This window comes from Pan troglodytes, chromosome 4, assembly GCF_028858775.2.
Source record: "Pan troglodytes isolate AG18354 chromosome 4, NHGRI_mPanTro3-v2.0_pri, whole genome shotgun sequence".
NCBI classification, from domain to species: Eukaryota; Metazoa; Chordata; class Mammalia; order Primates; family Hominidae; genus Pan; species Pan troglodytes.
Genome location: NC_072402.2, coordinates 114,209,623 through 114,230,249, shown reverse-complemented (window position 1 = coordinate 114,230,249; position 20,627 = coordinate 114,209,623). Strand labels below are relative to the sequence as shown.

General features: G+C 40.4%; 1 protein-coding gene across 5 annotated transcripts in view; it reads left to right on the top strand.

The window, feature by feature from the left end:
• The window catches only part of SEMA6A (semaphorin 6A), a 131,301-nt gene that overhangs the window by 52,580 nt on the left and 58,094 nt on the right, over positions 1 to 20,627 (top strand). For 4 of the 5 annotated variants that reach the window (XM_001151177.7, XM_009449532.5, XM_009449533.5 and 1 more), the window contains exons 2-3: positions 17,327 to 17,464; positions 19,980 to 20,097. In XM_001151177.7, the coding sequence (XP_001151177.1) occupies positions 17,365 to 17,464; positions 19,980 to 20,097 (218 nt within the window). In that variant the 5' untranslated portion in view covers positions 17,327 to 17,364. Of the gene's footprint in view, positions 1 to 17,326; positions 17,465 to 19,979; positions 20,098 to 20,627 lie in introns of those variants that run through there. The other variant, XM_009449534.4, reaches the window with a different exon arrangement.

Genomic DNA, 20,627 nt, shown 5'->3' with positions numbered 1-20,627 from the left:
ATATTGCCAATAAAACATAAAAATGTACAACATAAAAAGTGAGTTTCTTACCCAAATCTGACCTCCTACACCTCCTCCCTCAGAGACACTGTTACTAGTTGCTTATATATGAGAACTGCAATATTCACAACACTTTAAAAAGTCAGTCAATCTTGGCTTGTATTTCAAGTTTCATTAACAAAAAATAGCCCCCTTTACAATCACTGGGGTACTCAATGCACTGATATTTAAAAATACCCAAAGCTATTTGGATCAAAATCAACAAATATTTAATAAGTACCTTCAATGTGCACAATGTTGCCTAAACAAGCCCATTTCTAATGAGGATTTTACACATAAATGTTTCATACTTTTTTTCTGGTGTATAACAACTAATCTAAAATTATGTTAGTGAAAGGGTAGTCAGTCTTTGTTTTAAATGTTTTTCTCAGAAACAAAAATGATCTCTTTCTCTCCCTCACCCCTCTAACTTCTCAGCCTTTCACACATTCTCTCATTTGAGTTCTGTTTTAAGCCGAGACATCTGGGTAGGTGGTATGTTCTGGCCAGAGTACTCTCTCTCATACCTTCCCCAGATGGATTGGCTCAAGGATCTAATATTCCCCAAAGAAATAAAACATCCCCCAACTTGCCATTGAAGAAGAGCTGCAGTGCTTTCTCTTCTAAACACACATGTGTTGAAGGATGGGAGACGGTCATGACAGAGCCAATGTCCCCACCCACGACTTGTCTGCAGAGGGGGAGACTTCCAGTCTGTAGCCCACTGCAGGATACTAGGCTGACTGCACAGCCCCGTCACCCCTCAAACTCCAGCCAGCTACATCTGTATGTCTTGTCTCCAGCTGGCTGGCCCAGCTGTTCTGGTGTCAAAGAAAGTTATGAGTCACTGGGAAGGGCTTTGAGACAAGAGTAGAGTTAAACCATCTCCTGGGGTCTGTGTGTCATTGGCAATCGAGCCTTAGTAACAAGCCAGTGCTTGACATTCCCAGGAAGGCCACACAACCAGAGCTTCACTTTGTATTCCACACTCAAGACCTCTGGGCTTTGCAGTGAAAAAGAGGTAGAGCTGTATAGATGCTGGATGTCTCCATCCCTAGAGACTTTCTGTCATTGGCCATGATGTTCATTAGGTTCTTGCCATCTGTCTCCTTGCAAATGCTTTTTGGCTGTAGATCTATATCCTATACAATCTGGTCAAACTAGGAGACAATGAATGAGGATTGGCCAAAGCCTGAGGACTTTCTTTTGGTCTTTTGATTCGAGGGACATTATTACAACAAAGCCCTAGGAGCAGCTGCCAGCAAGAGTTTGAGTCCACAGCAGGATCCTTCTGGACCATCTGTGGCTTCCTGCTCTGAACAGTACTTCCTCAGTACGTGGGAGGAAAGACTTGTCAGAGGATCCAAGAACCATAGGCAGTCAGGTTCTCCATGGGGACCCTAAACGTTGTCTGGTCTAGCCCTGCATCCTGTGTCTAAATTCCTGGAGAATATTCCTTCTGTCCTAGCACTCATCTGGCCTCCCCATCCCCTTAGGTAGGCTAGTCCATGTGTGTGTTACAGGGGCTGCTAGAAAGTTCCTCCCTATTTGGAGCAGAAATCATCTTTATAGTTTCTACCCATTGATCTTAGGTCTACCCTCACAACTGTCCTCTAGGTTTCTCTTCAGATATCTGAAAATGCCAGTCTCTGCCCCTTGCATCTCCCCTTTTCCTTGTTTTAGTATTGATTTTTCAGAAATTGTACTGATACTCTTTTTTTAGAGCTTCATTCACTATTTAATGAATATTTGTTAAGAGTTTACTGTACATTAGACTTTGTTCTTGAATGGGAGGGATACAGTGATTAATAAGACCAATTTACCCAGATAGAGCTTACATTCTAGTGGAGGGGAGAAACAGACAAAAGCAAGTAATACTATAAATGAGAAAATCTCAATTAGGAACAAATCCATTGCAGAAATGTAGAATAAAGTGATGAAAAAAATGCATTGGGCTGCTTTGGGGGCTCAGGGAAGGCCTGTCTGAGAAAGTGACATTTTATGATCTTGGAAGAAAGATCATTCCAAGGTGAGAGAGCAGAAAGTCCATGAGGCAGGAATGAGAGCTTGTGCATTTGAGGAAAGCAAGGCACAGGGGCTGGAACAGAGTGGGAAATTGTGGAATGGAACATGATGGGGTCAACCAGTTGGGTGGTGCCTTTTGTGCCCAGAATAGAGGGTTTTAATTTTGTTGTTAATACATTAAGAAGCCACTGGAAGGCTTTATGGAAGGCAGGACATAACACGATCTATGTTTCTAAAAGACCATTGGTTGCTGTGTGGAGATTAAACTGAAGGAGGGCCAAGTGGAAGTAGAAAGACTAAGTAGATAGCAATTGTCATAATGAGTGAGGAGCTGAGGTTAGGTTAGATTAAGAGGATTGTAGGTAGAACATAGGGAAGTGGGCAGATTTGGCATGTGCTTTGGAAATAGAATCCATACTTGGATATTATGTCTCTTGGTCCTCTTAACTCACAGTGTTTTATGTAAGTATGTATTATATGTATAATGTGTGTGTGTGTGTGTGTGTGTGTGTGTGTGTACACACACAGCATCGTTATAGCCACTTATGTACAGTCTGCAGTGGTCTGGAGACTTCCCAAGGGCAGAACCCATGGTTGAGCCCATGACCCCAGTATCCGCACTGTTCCCGCACAGTGCCTTGTCTGCACGTATTAGAAACTCAGCCATTTCTAAAGTGACTGAATTCAATGAGTGAATGAATGAGTAGAGGAAAATTACTAACAAAAGCTGTTTCTGGGTTTAATTGAACAGTCAAAGGAATATCCTTTCAATGCCTACACACTTGTACGATATTTTCTCACATCTCATGTTCTTGCTTGTACCTCCCAAAACACTAAAAAAGTACCCTGTGGTGTACAAAAGCAGTGTTCCTTTGGAATAGAATTACTTTCAAAAAATTTGAAAAATTATTGATAATGAGTCCTCAAATGTACCTTTTGTGTGAGAATGGAGGAGGTGTCCTTAGCTCCCTTACTTTCAAATAGTGGAGCAGTGTTCCAGCTTGGGGAATCTTGCAAGACTGGAGCTCAACACAGCACTTTGCTCTCTTCTCATTGAGGATTCTGGACGACACTCAACCTTTCTTTCATGTCTTAGTGCTGCTGGAAAGAGCTGATTAAATAGATATGTGAAGACCACATCTGCCTATTCTTGCATAACATTTTAGAATGACTTTTTTTTTTTTTTAAACTCTTAGGAGAGATAAAGACTATGTTAACCAAGTAGGAAAATACCGTGTTTGAGAAAAAAGTCATTCTGCCTTAGTCTTTTAGTTATTCAAAGTGAACCTGGGGAATCTCCTCTTTGAAAGACGTTCATGTGTTATTCCTCTCCATGTGTTCCATAGCTGTGTATTTTCCTTCTCATTGCTCAGAACTTGAAATCCTTACTAGTGAAAGCCTGGATGATGCAGGTGGACCTCTGTGCTTCCCAGTAACCAGGGCTAAGTAGCTTCTAGAGACGTTTATCCATTTTCTGTGCCTCCATTTCCTCCCAAAGAAAGGTAAGCACACACGTGCGGGGATCCTTGTGCTATGCTAGAGTGACACGCCTAGGCACGCCTGCAGGGCTGGGTGTGTGTCTCACACTCACTTTCTCTCTGATTTATCACCTCTCTTTTGTCTGACCCTCAGCACTTTAGTTTGGTTTCTTCTTGTCACACTCAAGCTTATTGGATAATTTCACTTTTCCTCCTTATTCTGGTCTGGCAGAGATGGTAATTATAGTGATTGCTGTGCTATTAATTATGGGAATGGTGATTTTTAAATTTGATTTAGGGGTTAATTGGTGATATTCATGTGCTGTCTTCCCTCCTGATAATTGGATTGCAGTAATTAACCTTGTATCCAAGTTATCTGATATTAACCATTTGCCTCAATTTTATTTCAGACTTAAAATTGATTACATTGTTGTCTGACGCCCAATGTCCACTTTGGGAGAAAGAAAGGTGAGGGACAGCCAGTGGAGGGCACTTCAGAGAGGAATAGGAGAGAGTCTGTCTTCCTTCTTTACCACCCCTACCTGTTGTCCAAGATAACAATTGTCCTCCCCAAATATTCCAGAAATCCAAATTCTTAATTTTAGTAACTAGTTCCTAAACTTCTGGGGTTATTCATCAAAAGAAAATTACAGATATTTGAAAATTAAAGGCAGGTACATGTAACAAAGCAGAGGGCAGATACTGCCAGTTGACAATTGCTTCTGATGCCAGGGATTGGAAAATGCCGTGACCAGGCATATTCCATTGGGGAGAAAATGATTACAGGCTCTGACATCATGGAATCTCCTTTGGAGAAACCATCACCAACTGCACAAAAACCCTGTGAAGTCTGTCCATTTTCTACAGAGAGAGGAAGGAGTGCTGACTCCCTTGTAGTTGGCCATCAGATGGGAAGAAATGCAGCTCACTCAGGTGGAGGGGTTGCTGAGCATGGGGAGGCAGTCACTTCTGCTGCTTCTGGATGATATCACTTACTTATGAGACGCTTTGAGACCTTGCTACCAAGATTACATCTGCTCTGGGAACATCACTTATTTTGTGGAAGTCTGCTCTTGTCGGTCCTTTGTCTGGAGAGGGGCCTGGAAAACTGTCATTATAAGCCCAGAACATAGGAAATGAAAAATAAGTAACTCAGTCAGCAATTCCTCATCTCTGAATTATTCTTGCAAGTATGATATGACATACGCTTTTAAAAATATGTGAAATCAGATTACTTTTTTAAAAAATTCTGTGAGAATTTCACAACACACTGTGGAATAATTGAGAGACGTTCTTGTTTTAGCAAAACCAGTGTTGGGAATTTACTCTCAAGGATTTCCTTTCTCCATCACTTTGTATCCTGTTTTTAATCTCTTTAGGAACGAAGGCATGTAGTGTCCCAATCTTTTTTTTTTTAGAAACCCTTGGGTCAGATATGTTTCAGAATTTAAATTTTTTAGATTTTAGAAAAGTAACATGGGAAACATACACCAGTGGAGTCTGGAGCAATTTTTAATAATCATACCTGTTCATAATTTGCAGCAAAATGTATAAATATTCATCCTAAGAGGGATAAATAAGGACTACAAATGGTCTCATGCCAACTCAAGCTTGTCACACAATGAGTAGAAAAAACATTTTGGTTTTCACGGTTTTTGTTTTGTTTGTAATTGCAGGTAAGAAATTGTGTACCTATACTCCTGAAATGAACTTGGCCTCATCCAGATCTAGAGAAACAGGGGATAGCAAATCGTATTTTTCTTTAAACTTAAAGAGCCTCAGGGGAGACTTCAAAAACAATGAACACCAAAATGATTCCTCCAGATGCTACCTCAGTATGCTCAACCACTTCCCAAAGAACAGGACTGTTCTGTTTGTGCGGTGACCCTGAAGTCACCTGTTTAAGGAGTCAAGTCATCAAGTGGTAGAGACATTCAAACAAACCCATAATTTCGTAGAATTTATTTTCATTTGCTCTAAGGAAGCATATTTTCAGGATGTTTGGGGATAATTATTAATTCCAAAGATAGGATTTCACATTAAAAGCAAATGAACATTTTATGCGGTGGTATCCTAGAGTTGACTCTGGTTTGGGAAGAGGCACCTAGTGAATCGTCTTCTCTCCACCACAATTCAAACTGATAAACTGCCTTTGGAAAACACCTACGTTATTTTGCTAAGTAAATCAAGCCAGGCTAATGAGTCACTTTTTACATGTAAAGTAAATGAGCAAAGCCAATAAAGATATTAGTAATTTCAGAAAAAAACCCTGAAATATCTATCAAATTTAATAATAGGTTTAAATGTGTGGGTTTGCAGTTTTCACCTAGCTCACTGAGACATAAAGCAGGCTTTTTTCGGATAAACGAAATGAATTTCCCCAAAAATGTGGGAAAATTATAGAAATTCAAGATATAATTCTTCCATATCATGTCTGTTCTCGATGTGTCTGGACATACACAGATGAACAGAAAATTTACTGTGTATATAGATACTTTACTGATGATAAGCACCAGTCAGCATCAATATCATGCTTGGTTATGGAGCAGATCCTGAAATGATATTATGCCTCTTTTTGTATAATCAGAAGCTTGTAATCAAATAGAAACTCTATTTTTGGCTTTCAGGGTTCTGGGAAAGCATCAGAGCTCATTGAAAGAGGCAGGAAATACAATGAGGGCTGACACAGGCAGCAAACACCAAAGGACCTGATGCCAACATTTTAGTTCAAGGAAATGTTTTCACTTTCTTCCTGATCTTGAGACGACTGTTTTACCAAAAATGTTGACAAACAACAAGAAAACAGTAAGGATGTATAGTTAGGTCAAAGTTTAAATCATTAGTGACTGATGACATTGTTATTTGGGGCTGTTATTCAGAGCTCAACGGAGAGACTTGCAGGTTGTTATTAATTCTGTAGGAGCCACGTTTGAAGTTGACTTCTACTCTAAAACCGGGGAAAGAACACATCCCTGCAGCCGTTTAAGCCTGAGCAATCCCAGGCAGAGTGGAGATCAGGAAGGTTCAAGTTGTGACTGGGAGACTGTATTTCTATTAACTATACTGAGAGTAAACAGAGGAGAAATTATTAGGGAGAGTCGTCCTGTCAAAGTTCAGCAATTGCTTTATTTTAGTTTAAATCCTCTAAGGACTTTGACAAAGGTATGTGGAAAACTCTAGGTGCTAAAATATCTCTGGTTTGCTACTTTAAAGTCACTCTCCAGATATCTTTTTACTGGCTGGGAAAAATGCTTGGATTCAGGCATACTATTTTTTGCAGTTTGCTTCATTTTTAATAAAATTACAAAGAAAAAGTTAGGGAGAGCAACGCAAAAATAACCCATATACTCAACACCTCAAGCAAATAAATACCAATATTCTGAGGTTATACTTCAGAGCTTCCCCCGCCCCTTCTTCTCTGTCATATTCTTAGAAAAAATAGTAATCAGACACAATCTTTATTCTCAGCTGTAATATTTTAAACCAAACTTTCAGTTAAAGGAAAACATCCATGCATTACTTCAGAGAAATGTTTGAAATTCCTTAAGCAAAGAATGAAATAGTCTAATTTGAGTGTCTACAAATCCAATAAGCATGGAGTTGTCTGTTTTAACACCCTTCTGTCTTGGCCTGGCCCTTCTACCTGAAATGTCTTAGTTCCCACCTGCCCCCTCCACAGTGAACAGTCATGCAACCCTCTAAGGTTTTCTCCAACCAGAAGCCTTTGCCAGTCATCCCACCTTACATGCCTCTGCAACATCTTCACTTTCCAGGTGGTATTCTTGGCAACAGAGTAATAATTTCTTTTTGAAAGATTATTGTTAATTTGTTTATGTGTTCTATTTTGGAATAATGAGCAAAAGCTATGGGGCCCATCCACTGAATAGTGAGGTCCTGGGGGTGATGCAAGGGGAGGGGCTGTTTCCATCTCTATCTGCATCAGCATCTTAGCACAGAGCCTCCCAGTAGAAAACAGGGAGTTGGTAAGATGGAAATCAGGCAATGGTAGTAATGAACATCAGGCAGCAAGCCAAGGAGAAGTGAATGAATTTTGGCTTCCTTCTGAAAGTAGCATAACGCAGGGAAAGAGCTCACTAAGAGGAGTCAGGAGTTCTCAGCTGCTGCTCATCTTTGCCACTTTTGAGCTGTCCTACATTTGGCAAGTGACCTTTTTGGACCTCAGTTTTCTTAACAGCAAATTATAGGAGGCATTTGTTTCTGCATCTGAAGCAGATGTTCGAGTTCAGCAATATTGTAAACAGTTTACACAAGTTTACAAGAAAAAAACAAACAACCCCATTAAAAAGTGGGTAAAGGACATGAACAGACACTTCTCAAAAGAAGACATACATGTGGCCAGCAACATGGAAAAAAGCTCAAAATCACTGATCATTAGAGAAATGCAAATCAAAATCACAATCAGATACCATCTCACACCAGGCTATTATTAAAAAGTAAAAAAACAACAGATACTAGCAAGGTTGTGGAGAAAAAGGAACGCTTTTACACTGTTGGTGGGAGTGTAAATTAGTTCAACCATTCTGGAAGACAGTGTAGTGACTGCTGAAAGACAGAGGCAGAAATACCATTCGACCCAGCAATCTCGTTACTGGGTATATACCCAAAGGAATATAAATTGTTCTGATATAAAGACACATGCACGTATATGTTCAATGCAGCACTGCTATTGTTCACAATAGCAAAGAGATGGAATCAACCTAAATGCCCATCAGTGATAGACTAGATAAAGAAAGTGGTACATATACATGAGGGAATACTATGCAGCCATTAAAAGAAACAAGGTCATGTCCTTTGCAGCGACATGGATGGAGCTGGAGGCCATTATCCTTAGCAAACTAACACAAGAACAGAAAACCAAATACCGCATGTTCTTACTTGTAAGTGGGAGCTAAATGATGAGAACACATGGACACACGGGGAAGAACAGCACATACTCAGGCCTGTCAGAGGGCAGGGCATGGAAGGAGGGAGAGCATCAGGTAGAATAGCTCGTGGATGCTGGGCTTAATACTTGGGCGATAGGATGACCTGTGCAGCAAACCTCCATGACACACGTTTACCTGTGTAACAAACCTGAGCATCCTGCCCATGTATCCCTGAACTTAAAACAAAAGTTGGAAATTAAAAAAAAAAAAAAGAAAATCAAGAGGAAGGTTTGGGAATGAAGGTAGTGATTACAGTCTGGGGACATATTGTGTGAGTTTTACAAGTAAGCCATACATGTAAGTAGAGTTTTCCAGAGGAATTATACAAAATCAGGTCTGGAATTCTAAAACTAAAGGTTTAGATTAAGAGGTAAAAATTAGCTGCCTTGCCGGGTACGGTGGCTCACACCTGTAATCCTAGCACTTTGGGAGGCTGAGGCAGGCAGATCACCTGAGGTTGGGAGTTTGAGACCAGCCTGACCAACATGGAGAAACCCCGTCTCTACTAAAAATACAAAATTAGCTGAGCATGGTGATGTATGCCTATAATCCCAGCTACTCAGGAGGCTGGAGCAGGAGAATCACTTGAACCTGGGAGGCAGAGGTTGTGGTGAGCCGAGATCGCGCCATTACACTCCAGGCTGGACAAGAGCGAAACTCCGTCTTGGGGGGGAAAAAAAAAGATAGCTGCCTTTATAATGGATAGCCCCATTTACCCTGATGTGATTATTATGCATTGCATGTCTGTATCAAAACATCTCATGTACCCCATAAATATATACACCTACCTTGTACCCACAAAAATTAAAAAAAAAATTCAAAACAAAGTAGCCACCTTTAAGCCAACAACAAACAAACAAAGAATGTTTACAGAGATGGTGATGGCAAAAAGCTAGAGCATACCATAGGTAAGCCTGGTTGAGACTGTTGCAGAATTTTGAGATAAAGACAGAGTTTGCCACAATACTTTCAGGCCTACTAAGGTCGTGACTATAGCAGCAGAGTCCCAGTGGGCCATGAGACTGTATCTGAAACATCCAAGTAAAGTGCAATAAATGTGCAATAAACATCCAAGTAAACTGCACTGGCTCAGGGCTGTGTGTTTGGGGTGGGGGTGGTGGGTAGAGAGAAAGAAAACGAACATAACAAAGAATCATCTGAAAGAAAAGACTTGCCTTCTCCCTCAAAAGATAATACGTATACAACCAACCTTTATTTTTCGAAAAGATATTTTTTTCTAGAAGTACTTATTAATTCACAGTTTTTCTACGCTTTTGTGATAGTGGTTTCAGATCTAAAATGGAACATCTGTTACACCCAGTCAATATTTATTATTATCCTCCATTGAATGCCATCATCACTCTCCAAAATGTGTTGAAGTTAGGTCTGTGGCATTTCCCTTTCCTCCAAAATGGGTGCTTTTATGTCTCTGTTAATGGCTGAGAGGAGGAGGAAAGAAAGACCGGATGCTTTATTAAGAGGCTGGAGCTATTTTTCTCATTTGCCCGAACCTTATATCTTAATGCAAATATCACTGAACAGGTGGCCCTTGTGGTTCCTGCAAACTGGGTACAGTAAAGGTTTCAAACAGGATCAATGGGCCCAGGTTGTTTCTAATTACGATGGGATGTGTTCTTTGACCCAGCTCTGCATCTTGTGGACAGCAGCACCCTCTTAATGCTGCAGTCCTTGAAACAGAGCTGTCCAGGTCAGTGAAGGATACCTACTAATTTAAACACTCATTACTTCTTTAAATTTTCCTCTGGTGCAAGAATGATCAGCAGTTCCAGCCTCTGTGAAGCAGGTCTCCAGCTGGATATTCAGCAAAAACACCTGCTTTCCCATCTCTCTCTGGACAGAGGTTCCTTACTGACTTATGTCCACATCTGTTTATCCTATCAGCTACTGAAGCAGGCAACTTCTTTCTTACCCTTTGCAACTGACACTGTTCTCTATGATGTGTTGATGTTAAAACATCACGGTTGAGGGAGGCTGCAAGCAGGCAAGTGGCTCCACTTAACACAGTGGTGTTCATGAGAGAATCAATTTCTCCTAAAACTGGTTGAGAAGCATTTGCATCTTTCTATCACCTTAAGGCTGCAATCACAGGGCCATAAAGTGGAGTGAGGCTTTGCATGCCTACATGTTTGGGAGCAACTGTGTACTCCCTTTATAGATTTTTATCACCGAAGCCATTAGGGACTTTCAGCCACTTTGTCCACATAAGCATAGATGCATCAGCCTATATATGATCTTAAGTGCAGTTTCCATTTATGCCAGCACCTTTCTCTTTCCAACCTTTCTTCTGTTCCTTTTTCTTTAATGCCTTGGGAAGGACATAAACTTTGGCATTATACAGACCTGGCTTTGAGTTTTGTCTTTACCCTTTGACTACTGTGCTGTAAATACAGTTGGCCCTCTCTATCCATGGGTTCCACAGCAGTGGATTCAACCAACCGCTGATAGAAAATTTTTTTTAAAAAATTGCATCTGTACTAGACATCTACAGACTTCTTTTTCTTGTTGTTTTTCCCTAAGCAATACAGTGAAACAATGATTTACATAGCATTTACATTGTATTATGTATTATAAATAATCTAGAGATGATTTAAGTATACAAGAGGATGTGTATAGGTTACATACAAAAACTATATCATTTTATTCAAGGGACTTGAGCATCCCCAGATTTTGGAATCTTTGGGAGGTCCTGGGACCAATCCCTCACAGATACTGAAGGACGGCTGTATTTACTATATGCTGCCTAGACATGTTACTTAACCTCCCTGAACTGCAGTTTACTCTTGTGTTTACAACAAGATAATAAGGCCTGTCTCTCTGGGTTGCTGTGCTGTTTCAATAACGTAATAGGCATATGTACCTTGCACACAGAAGATACTCAGTAGACCCCCACTTCCACCCAGTCCTTTCTTTATTTTCCACATCATTATATTTCTTTGCATTAGTGTGAGTGCCATGATTTACATTTTTTAAAAACCACACAATGTTTGTGTGACTCCCAAGACAAACTTTCCAGCCTCTCCAAGTGACCACCTCCAGAGATAAGAAGCTTAGTGACTTGAAGTGGGTGGGGGAGAGAGAAGGAGGGAGGGAGAGGAGGAGACTTCTCCCACTGAAGCAGTAGAACGCTAGAAGCTAATCTAGGACCTCACCGAGAATTTTGTAAGGAGTCCAAGAAAAGCTATTAAAAAGTAATTTTTAGTGTCTTAGCTGAAGAATAGATAAACATTTATTGAGGACTATGGAGAGTCTCCAAGACACTATTTTACCCATATAAAGAAGGGGAAACTGAGGCTCAAAGAGCTTAAGCATCTTGCTAGAGGTCCCAGGTAGTAAGGGGGCAGAGGGTTTCAAAGCCCAGGTTTCACCCTCTGCTCTTTTCTGCTCTCCTATGTTATTGCAATAGTTTGATGTCACGTAGGAGTTTTTAAATCAATTTCAATTCACTTTTGGAGGCAGTCACACTGTACAGACAAAGACGATGAGGTCCAAAAATTTGAGTTAATAAAAATGAAAATTTTAGATTTAGTGTAAAACTCAACTGAAGTCTAAATAAGATTACATGGTAACAACAGTGTTCTCTGTGGTCAGATTAGAACTGCTTATCTACTTGAACTGTGTCCTGAAGTTGAGACTAGGCAGTATAGCATGCTGGGATTTCTTTGCTCTCGCTTGATGAACTTTTCACCACTTTTCATGATGTGCCTATTGCAGTCCAGTGAGAGCTACATCGAAGAGAGTTCGTTCTACCCCTCATGCTTGCCACAAACAGTACCACACATTGACACGCTGATTATCCCTAGAGTTTCCAAACCACATGCTGCTTAGGAGCAACCAGGAAAGAGTGTAGAGGGAAAAATGAGCCCTGTTCCCCAGTTTGTTTTGGAAAGGTCACTTGCCCCGCTGCATAGAACTTTCTCTGCCTGCCCTCTGTGGTGATCTCAGAGAGTGGCTGACACAACAACAAGAGCACAACTACATTTCCAGTGCCTTTAGGACAAAGAGGAAAGCTGTGTGGAGGTCCAGCACCTCACCCCGCCTCAGCCTGGGTCCCCTTATTCCCCCTGCTGCCCCTACCTCATCTCTCCAGGTGATATTCCTGGCTTTGGAATGTGTTACAACATGACCCAGAGGCAGGCCACTCCCTGTACCATCCTTCCTAATCGCACGCTCTCTTTCTTTCTCTCTCTCACACACACAGAGACACCCTTCTTCACTGGGGCAGAATCCCTTAGAACAGTACAATCACAGAGCCGGAGGAATCTTATAGACTATTACATTTCATATCCTTTCATTTTACAGGTGAGGAGACTAGGAGCTAGTGAGGCTGACTAACTTGCCCAAGGTCAACGCCATTAATGTGCCCTTCCCTCTGTTAATGACAGCATGAATTGTTGGTTATCTTTAAAACTTCATATGATATTAGAAAATGAGCTTTTTAAAAGAATTACTGAAACATGGTAGTAAGTGACTTTGCTCAGGGAAAAATAGTGCCACTATTATCATTTCCTTTTTATTTCAAGCCCACACTTGGAGTTGTTAAAAGCATTTTGTATTTGCAAATCCAGATATATTATTTTTCACGTCACTATCACTTATTATTAAAATGTTCCTTGTGTGCCAACATTCTGGAAGATGCTGCCATGTCTACCAAATCAGACACAAATTGTATTTATACAGTCAAGTCCTCCATGCAACTTGATGCACCAAGCATTTATGCACCGTTTGCTGCAACCGGACATGTAGACAGTTTGTGGGGCAGCCCAGTCAGGTCTCTAAAACAAGCAGTGTTCATTAATTTGTGTGTCTAGACAGTGGGTTCCACATGGTCCACTTGCTAAGGCTGCTCAGCCACTTGCAGATGATGGTCAAGAGGAACAGAATACCTCACGCAGCAACGTTGATGTCCTGTACCTGGGTAGTATAAAGGTTCCCTCAGAACCTTCAAGGGCAGGCAGGTGAGGTTAATGGGTAAGGAAGGCCTCCTAAGAGAGTGGGAAGGAGTGGGAATGTTTCCATCTGGAGAGAGCCCTATTTGGGGCATCCAATGCTCAACTCCAGAGTTTTGTCAGGTGGGGTCTTGGACTAGCAAAGCCAAACCTCTGATTTTTTTTAAGAAGTCAAAAATCTGGAGTTTGTTAAATCTCCTATTTTCCCCTCAATATTGCTAATTTAGTTGTTTTCTTCTCTCTGAGTCAGCTTCTGCCAGGTACTACGAGTTTGTGAGCCCCCGTAGAATTTTCCAGGGCAGGATTTGGAGGAATAGCTGGGCAGAGGATTAGAACTAGTGTCAGGGGTGAGCCTGCGTGGTACTCTGGCTGGGTCCACTTGTCATGGCTTCCCAGTCCTCGTGGCTTGTTAAACTGACTCATTAGAAGTAAGATGTGGCAATCGATGGACTCATTCTCTGACTTTGTAATCATTTCGAGCTCCGCTGCCATCCCTTTTGCTTCATGCTTGGCTGACACAATGACCCGCTGTACATCAAGGGTGTGGGAGGTAGGGGTGCGCATAAATGGAAGCTCTAGTAATTGAAAAGAATTTATTATTTTTAAAAAACTTATCAGCATGAATGCATTCACACGGTTTTCAGACAGTCCTTCTTTTGGTCTCCTTTGTTTCGTCTTCAATCTGGAGTACCTGAAAGCTAGTTTCCTGCCCAATTAGCATTCTGCATGGTTCATTTGGCTCATGGCAACCAATAATCACAACACCATTTGTACATCACAGTTCTGTGATCCAATTTGGGCTTAAAAACTGTAGGGAAAAATTATTGTGAAAAAAAATTTGGGTGTAGGAAGTCAATACAAATTAATTTCAGATGAACCTAAATAGACCTGACAAATTCACCAAGCAGATGCCTATTAAAATGAAGAATGTTCTTAAGGTTTTCTGTGAATTTGGGGGTTTGGGGCAAATTAGGATTATAACTTTGTAGTAATGGTATGTTTTACAAAGGCCATTTCACTTCAGGCTAAGGAGAGTGAAAGGCTGAGACAAGTAGATGGAAAATTCAGATATAATAGGCTTACTTATGAAGTAAATGTTTTTATTTAGAATCCTTATATTGACAGTCTTCCTTTATCTAATTTTCTGAATAGCTGCTTAAGTCTAAGTTATATTTAGCCTATATAAGCACAGTCACAGACAGGGAAATCGACAAATGTTTGCAGATACCTATAAATATGCTACATATGGGTAGCACTTTTCAAAGTTTTGAAAGTGACTTAAACAGCCTCTTAAATTGCAGCAACACAGCTCGCTCAAGGTTTATAAACTCAGTGTTAAGTTCTGGTTTTTGTTCTCCTGGGCTGGTGCAAGTCTGTATTGCGTCATCTTAGGAATCCTGAGACTCAAGCCTGTGTTCTTTGGATGAGAAATGACAATGTTATGGAATTGGGATCCCTCCGCAAAGTAATCATTTCAACAAGAAAATTTATTGTCTACATATTTACAAGGGTTAGGGCCCAAAATTGAGTAGAAAGGGAATAATACATCAAAACATCAACTGAAGAAAATTTTAAAGTGTTCATGTGGACTGACCAAGATTAACCAATACTTCCAGAGCACTTTCACCCGTATGATGTACATGTTAACTACCTGATGATATAATGATAGAAAGACATATAAAACAGCTATTTTTCCTGGCAGAGAGCCCTGCCGTAAACCTGGAGATACTTAAATGACGTATCTCAGCCATGATGCTGGCTGCAGGGATACCCAGAATAGCCACTGACTTGCATAATAGATTTCTTCTGCATGCATTGCTCTTCCTGCCAGCTTCTGGGGTTGAGAATTTTGCATTTGACACATGCAATCTTAAGATGGAAAAAATTAAAATTGAGGGATATAATAAAGTAGCAGGACATTGTCTTGTTAGCTTATAGGACATTTGTACAAAGATGAATGCAGTTGTTGAAGGATGGAGACTCGTTTGTCATGTCAAGAAAAATTAAGCCTTAAAAGCATACATACATCTCTAAACATTTCTAAAGGAATGAGAATTAGCCTTTTGAGTTTCCTTTCTGTCATTATATGCTGCAAATTCTCTGAGGCAATATGCTTCTTTATAATACTATTCTTGAGCTCCTGGTAAAAGTTGCCAGTTCTCCCTGACCCCTCCCCCTCCCGCCAGATGCTTTCTCTCCTAAAATCTAACAGCTGACTGATGTCTTGTTTATGTTTTACTTTTGTTATTTATTTCTCCCCTTTAATGCTGTACTGAACAGGAGCCATGAGAAGCAAATCAGGGCACTTCAGAGCTTCTTTCCTTTGAGTTCAGATTTTCTAGGATAGGAAGAACTGGCAAATAAATGAATGAGTAGACTCTTGCTTTTCACCTGTCTAATAAATACATGTTTATGTCTCTTCATAATGGTTCACCCTTATGAACAAGTAATCATTTAAAGTTTAATTTTAATGTACACATCAGAGATGGAGACGTGGAATTGTTTAGGCTTTTCTCTCAATCTGTCTCCCTCTTTGATTTTCAAGATAAAGCAAATTAATTAATGTGCACTTTTCAATTGAAGAAATGATTAAGACCCAGCTGTGTCTGTGAAATGATAAGTTACAGTGCAACACTTGGGACTGATTAATACTTTCTTGGCATGAAGAAAAGAGACATAGGTATATAATCAAAATGGTGTTCCAAAAAGCGTAAGTTAGCAGTTTGCCAAATTAACTTTCAAAGATATCTAGGTTACTAAGTTTGACATTTCTACACACAAATCTTAAATGATTGATGGATTACTGTAAAATAGCTTTGTTCAAAAAAGATAATCTTTGGCAGGTACTTCAAAGAGTTTACTGCTCTGGAAAGATGAAAAGAAATCCTCATTTTACATTAATTTTCATGATAGAGCAATGCTTATTTGCAATATGCCTGAGAATTAAGTGATATTTACTGTATTATGAGTCTTTTTTTTTTCACTGTATCCAGCAGTCCCACATGGGACTGTTTTTATTTCCAAGATTTAGGAGAATTTTTCTGCACATAAAGAGCTTCGTCAAGAAAATACAGATGGGTAGAACAGTATATCTGACATTTTTATTCACTACGATTTCACTGCAAGGAAGTATTGAGACTAAAATATATAGAGATATGACTTTTTAAATCAACAATACCGTTTCAGAATGCAGTTTCAGATTCTCCTTGTAGTAATCTTCAGAGTGTGAAAGGATCTGCCTACTTCTCTTTATAGATTGTGTGATTTTATTTATTTATGCCTAAGTCACTGTAGAATGACATAAGTCAGGGGTGAATATCTCAATTAAGAAGTCAAGCAGGTAATGGAAATTAGTAAACAGGACGAGTTATAGATGTGTGTGTGTGTGTGTGTGTGCGTGCGTGTGTCTGTGTACCTGTGTGTTGGAAGTGGTGCCAAAGGGAAACCGTCATTTAGGTCAGTATGGCAGGTATTTTGATTTTTACAAAGAAGCTGAAAAATCTAGATTAATATCAGAAATCTCCTATTTTTCAATATTGGCAGTCACCTCAAATTTCTGAGTGATTTTGAAGGCAGAGTTTCATGACTGTGAAATAGCCATCTATAAAAGCCTAAAGATGGCTCAGGATAAAGGAACTAAAGCTCTTTGTTCCATATTGGAGAAACTTTGCAAAAGGGCTCAGATGCGTGGGGAAGGAGGTAGCAGTAGGTAACGGGTACAAGTTCCAAACACAAAAATCAACGAATTTACCATGTAGAAGATGTAAAGCAGAAGCCTTTTTTTCTCTCGAATTTATCTTTCAGGGTATTTCATTTTATGACATTGAACAAAGCTGACTTGGAAAAAAATCTGTTCTTTACTTTTTGGCAGGGTGAAGTAGAGAAATAAAGTCTCCCCGCTGAACTACTATGAGGTCAGAAGCCTTGCTGCTATATTTCACACTGCTACACTTTGCTGGGGCTGGCTTCCCAGAAGATTCTGAGCCAATCAGTATTTCGCATGGCAACTGTAAGTACCCATGGTCTCACTCAGTGTCTCCCTTTGAGAACATTTTAGCCTGAATCAGCCTAGCAAAAAATAAAACTGAAAAATGAAATAGAATAGGTGACTTATTAGTCCTCTGTATGTGGCAAAGGTGGCTAATTCAAGTCTAGTCAAACTGATAGGATGATTTTTCTATAACTCCATCACATGTTGTTGTGGGGACGTGTGTGAGGATTTGAAACACCCCTCATAACCCTGATGAAGTCTCAGCTACTACATCGAGGCTGACGTGTTCATGCCTTAAAATCAGCTCTGTGGGAGAATATCGCTATGATCTGGGTATTGGCAGTATTACTCACTTTTATATATAATTCATATATACGGACTGTTGCAAAATATGAACAAAAAGTAATGACCATTTTGGAGTACTTCAGAGAAAATTTTTTTTTGGACTTGGAAGTTACATAGTTAATAGACTTTGGTAAAGAGAAATTAATTTATAGAGGACCCATTTTAACTGTTTATAACTTTCCTTTGGTCTCTGCTTCACTGTCAGGAGTAGATACTAACATGATTAAGAATTCAGCTGTCTCCTCAAAAGAGGAGAGTCCTGCCTATGTGTTGGATGGAACATTCAATTTACCACTTTTTTTTCATGCCCTTCAAAAGGCTTAAGTATTTTATTACAGTAAAAATGTAAGAGAGCATTTTTTTCCTAAATATCTCTTTTCATAGTAATGACCCCAAAACAAACACTGAGTGAGCCATACAAAGGTGTCTAACATTAATATGCAATACTAAGGAGATCCAAATATGCCCAGTGTTCAGCTGTTCTTTCTGGGTTGGAAGAAAATGAGGTAGCAAAACTGACACACAAAACAATTAGAGTCCAAAGTCAAAGGGCATTATTAAGACCAAATGTGTAGTTCAAGTTCATCACTCCTGAAATAGCAGAGTCCACCTGACTCAAGGTTCCAAACTTAATAAACATTTATTTATTTCCATTTGAGGTAAGTTTTCTGTCTTGGATGCCCGAGTATAGAAGGGACTCCAGGGCAGGGCGCGGTGGCTTACGCCTGTAATCCCAGCACTTTGGGAGGCCGAGGTGGGCGGATCATGAGGTCAGAGGATGGAGACCATCCTGGCCAACATGGTGAAACCTGTCTCTACTAAAATACAAAAGAAAAAAAAAAATCAGCTGGGCATGGTGGTGCGTGCCTGTAGTCCCAGCTACAGGAGGCTGAGGCAGCGGAATACCTTGAATTGGGGAGGCGGAGAGTGTAGTAAGCCGAGATCACACCACTGCACTCCAGCCTCGTGACAGAGCGAGACTCTGTCTCAAAAAAAAAAGAAGGGACTCCAGCCCAAATGGACTACTGTAAGCCACCCTTCAGTGATCACTCAAATCCATGATTATAGAGACATTTGAGTTGTTTTAGCAATCTCCTTGATGAATGGGTACATGAAATTTCAAAGCAGTGGAAGGGAAAGCACAAGATTGTCTTATACCAAGCTCCCTTGTAAATAAAATATAGTAAGGCTCCTGATAAGATACCCACTGTGAGTAACAGTCAGATACTACAAGGGTGTAAAGTGAGGGTCGAAGCATAAATCTGTGAATGGTTTTCTAGTCATCACTTACACCCCCACCCCTCTCCAGAAAACAAGTGCCTTTTAAATGTGGCTCATCTTTCTTTCCTCCTGAGTTTGTCTGGAGGCTCGCCGGTGCTCTGGAGATTGTAGGTGTAAAGGCAGAGATGTTGAGATGTAGGTATTTTTAAAGGCCAGATCTCAATACAGATTGGCCACTCTCAGCCAAAGAGAAGTGTAGGAAAAGAGAAATATGCTCATTGACTTGCCAAGTCAGGGAAAATTTCAGATCACCTGACTGGCTACACTCAGTTTGACCCTGTCCTGTCAAAGCCCACATCTCTGTGAAATTGTTAGCCAATTGCTTAACTCAAGGGTGAACTTCCCACAGTTCCTAGAATGCCAACCAACCTCTCAGGGCTGCCTTCAATAGTGGATTATTCCAACTGGACGCCTGTGGAGACTGTATTTTTCTTCTGGCTCCTGGACAAGGGCTCTCGCCTCCAGACCACATTGCATTTGTGGTGATTGATGGGAAGGCTGCTTTGAAATAGTTTTGTCCCGAGACAAGATCTTTGGCAGACTGCCCCCTCAGGCTTAGCTCTACAGAAGATGAAAAGAAAACTGTGGAAGAAAAGAGCACCTTCATGCAAAGGGTTCACTAGCGAGTTGAGCCCTGAGAAAGAGAGACAAATCAAAAATTGTGACACTTAGAAATATAAATCCAGGCTTATTATTATCTAGAAATGAAAGTGTAACTTGATGAACCTTAAGGAGCACTCTTCTATCATATTTCCTAAAACAACAGACTCATATGGAAATGGAAAATGGTGGCATGGTCTGACTTAAACACGGCTTTCTTTTGTGACCTGTCCCCCTCCCCTCCCTACCCTGTCAATTCCTGGCTTGATTTGCTTTTCCTTTCTTGCCCCATCTCCTCTTTTCACAGATACAAAACAGTATCCGGTGTTTGTGGGCCACAAGCCAGGACGGAACACCACACAGAGGCACAGGCTGGACATCCAGATGATTATGATCATGAACGGAACCCTCTACATTGCTGCTAGGTAAGGGGCCTTTTCCCCATGTCTGCCTTGAGAGTGTCCAAAAGCCCAAGGTCCTAAATTTACCAGCTATGCATTATTTTTAAGATCTTGAGGTTTCTAAATAGAGTGTTATTTAACTTAAAGCCTCCTTTAATTTATCAAGCAATCATTATTTCAAAATTGTCTGTGTCTGTTTAACCCTATGTGGATTTAAATAGAAATAATAGCGTATTTGGGCGCTTACACTCAAATAATCCACTGTTTATCTTGAACATATATGCAAATATTTATTCAAGCACCCATTAGAATGCTCTGCTCCTTAATACTCTGTTTGTTTGTTTGAGATGGAGTTTTCGTTCTTTGTTGCCCAGGCTGGAGTGCAGTGGTGCAATCTCAGCTCACTGAAGCCTCCCTCTCCTGGGTTCAAGCAATTCTCTTGCCTCAGCCTCCCAAGTAGCTGTTATAACAGGCATGCACCACCACGCCTGGCTAATTTGGTATTTTTAGTAGAGACAGGGTTTCACTATGTTGGTCAGGCTGGTCTTGAACTC